General features: G+C 58.1%; 1 protein-coding gene across 1 annotated transcript in view; it reads left to right on the top strand.

The window, feature by feature from the left end:
• Window positions 1–324: 324 nt before the first annotated feature.
• TBX1 (T-box 1) overlaps window positions 325–2,480 on the top strand; it is a gene marked incomplete at its 5' end in the record, with an annotated part of 59,987 nt that continues 57,831 nt past the window's right edge. Inside the window, one exon of the mRNA XM_015410113.1 lies at window positions 325–506. Within this exon, the coding sequence (XP_015265599.1) occupies window positions 325–506 (182 nt within the window). The remainder of the gene's footprint in view (window positions 507–2,480) is intronic.

The raw sequence follows: 2,480 nt of genomic DNA, 5'->3' as shown, positions 1-2,480 counted from the left end.
CCCCCTCCCCCCCCCCCCCAGGCGCGCTCCGATTCGTCGCCAGGTCTCCCCCACCAAAAAAACACACATCTCCGCGCGGGGAAGTCGCCAGCGCTTGCGCCGCGATCCTCAACACGCTTTTGCTCGGGGAACGGAGGACGCTTCGGCCACCAGCGGAGAAAGCCTGCCCAACAACTCGGTGCGGGACTGACTTCCGAGGAAACGCGTCCCGGGGCGGGCTGCGGGGGTCAGATCCGCCCAGCGAAGCGCAGCTTCGATCCGACCTCAGCGCCGCCCCGGTTGAATTCGGACGGCCACTTGCCTGTTTTGGGACTCTCTCCGCAGGACGATCTCGGTCACTTTCAGTTCGGTGGAGCCGGCGGGCCTCTCCGGCGCCTGGTCCCAGCTCCGGAAGGAACCGAGCGCCGGCGCCGCCGAGACGAGTCCCCGCCAGATCGCGCAGCCACAAGATCCCCACAAGATCTTTCCAGCCTTCCAAGGCTGCCATTTCCCCGTCAATCGACAAGGTAGCCTTGAGCGATACCCTGACTAGTTGTGACTCCAGCTCCGGAGGAGCCACGTCGGGCGTCGGGAGGGGGGAGCGGGAGGCGGGGAGGCGCAGAAGCAGCACCGAGGCGCAGGGCACGATCCAGCCCCAGCTGCCAAAGTCGAGCACTTCTAAGCATGAGCACCCGGGCACACGAAAAAGGGAGTGAGCTCCGCGGAAGACAGCGAGGCTTACTTCCGAGTGAACATACCCAGCAGCAGGCTGCACGCCGGCTTCACTTAAATGACCTCGGGTGAGATGGACGGGACTTCAGGTAGCTCAGGTTCCGGCAAGAAGGTGCCCATGCAGTATCTAGATTTCGCTCGGATATCTGTTCCCTTTCTGTGCTGTGTTTCCAAGCATTCTCACTCCGTTTCACAGAGCACGCGTGAGCCTTACTTCCGAGTAAGCGCGCACCAGGTTGCCAGCAGTGAAAGTATAATTAAATAATAACAACGCTACATTATGAAACAGGTTGTGCAGAGCGTAAAGTTATAGTATGTTTGAACGCTCACCCTCGTCCCTAAAGTCACTTGGCAGTGAGTTCTATTTCCGAGTGTTTTTTAAATCGGATTTTAAGTACAGTTCAGGACGTGGGACTGGAATCTGCTGCGGGTCTATCGGGATCCCAACGGTAGTAACTTTCTTCTTAACCGCATCTGGGGGTTCAATCGGAGTTGCGAGGAATTAATGAGTCAACAAACCAATAAAAAAAATTTTACCCAGGGTTTTGTAATCCTGTAATAATAATTGTACGGAGAGGTATTCTTGTAAAATGGAGATCTCAATCGTAGTTTTATGAATACTGAAATCCTGCACAACCCCAGGCCGAGGCCGGGGATGTGAGACCACGTTAAAGTCAACCAGGGCCCGTGGATCGTCTCCATCTGTCACTCGGAGAAATATCCAGGCCTGATCCCGGATGAGGGAAAGCCAAGGGGGGGGGGAGTAAGAGCCGAAAAACACACACCGTTAGAAATGAGATGCGAATCAGGACTCTTCCAGGGCGCAATCCTAAAGATACTTTCAAGGGAGAAAGCCCCATGAATATACCTAAGTAGGATTCGGAGTAGACCCGTTTAGGACTGCTTTTTTAGGAGAGGGGAAGCTCTCCCGCGAGCCCCATTCAAGCGAACGGGGGAGAGTGTCTTTTTGAGCGGATCCATTCACTCCTACGGGTCTCCAGCAAGAGACCTCGAGCGCTGCGCCGCAGCTGCGCCAAATCTCAGGTCAGGATAGGCGCCCTCGCTCTACTTCGCACGTTTCAAATACGTGTTTTAAGCCATGCCATTTAAAGAAGGTTGCTTTGAAAAACAGAAGTTCTTTGTTTTAGTTGCATCTTTTTCTGTTGTTTGTTTCAATGGGGGGGGGCGTAGATAGGGGGGGAACTCGACCCCATTTCCTAGGAACCCGAATCCTTGAAACCCCCGAGGATTCCCTCCTAAAGAAGCGTGTTCTGGGGGGAACCGCGACGGAGACTCCGGCGGTTTCATTTCTGGGACGGCCGCCGCCTGAGCACACGCGAGGCGTTTGGATTACCCTGGGTCTCCGCGGAGGAGGAGGATCTCGCTCGGGGAAGACGCTTAATGCGACATGCAAGGGAAAGGAACCCGGAGAGAAGCGGCAGGCCCCGACGGGACTCGGTCGTATCTGCCCGCGCCCGTCTTGTCCTTCCGCGGGGCTTGCAGAATCCGTCGGGGCGGCTGAGCTGCCTGCAAGGGGCAGGAGTCCTCCTGGGCAGACCCGCCAACCCTCGCGTCCACCCGGCGTGTTGAGGACCGCGGCGCAAGGATCGGGCCCCGCAGAGCCGGAGTGGGGCGGTGGGGGTGGGGGTGTAGGGGCAGGAGTCCTCCTGGGCAGACCCGCCAACCCTCGCGTCCACCCGGCGTGTTGAGGACCGCGGCGCAAGGATCGGGCCCCGCAGAGCCGGAGTGGGGCGGTGGGGGTGGGGGTG

The sequence above is a fragment of the Gekko japonicus genome, unplaced genomic scaffold (assembly GCF_001447785.1).
Source record: "Gekko japonicus isolate JY-2015 unplaced genomic scaffold, Gekko_japonicus_V1.1 scaffold490, whole genome shotgun sequence".
In the NCBI taxonomy this organism is placed as follows: domain Eukaryota; kingdom Metazoa; phylum Chordata; class Lepidosauria; order Squamata; family Gekkonidae; genus Gekko; species Gekko japonicus.
The sequence above is the reverse complement of the archived record's forward strand: the minus strand, read 5'-3'. Positions and strand labels throughout refer to the sequence as shown.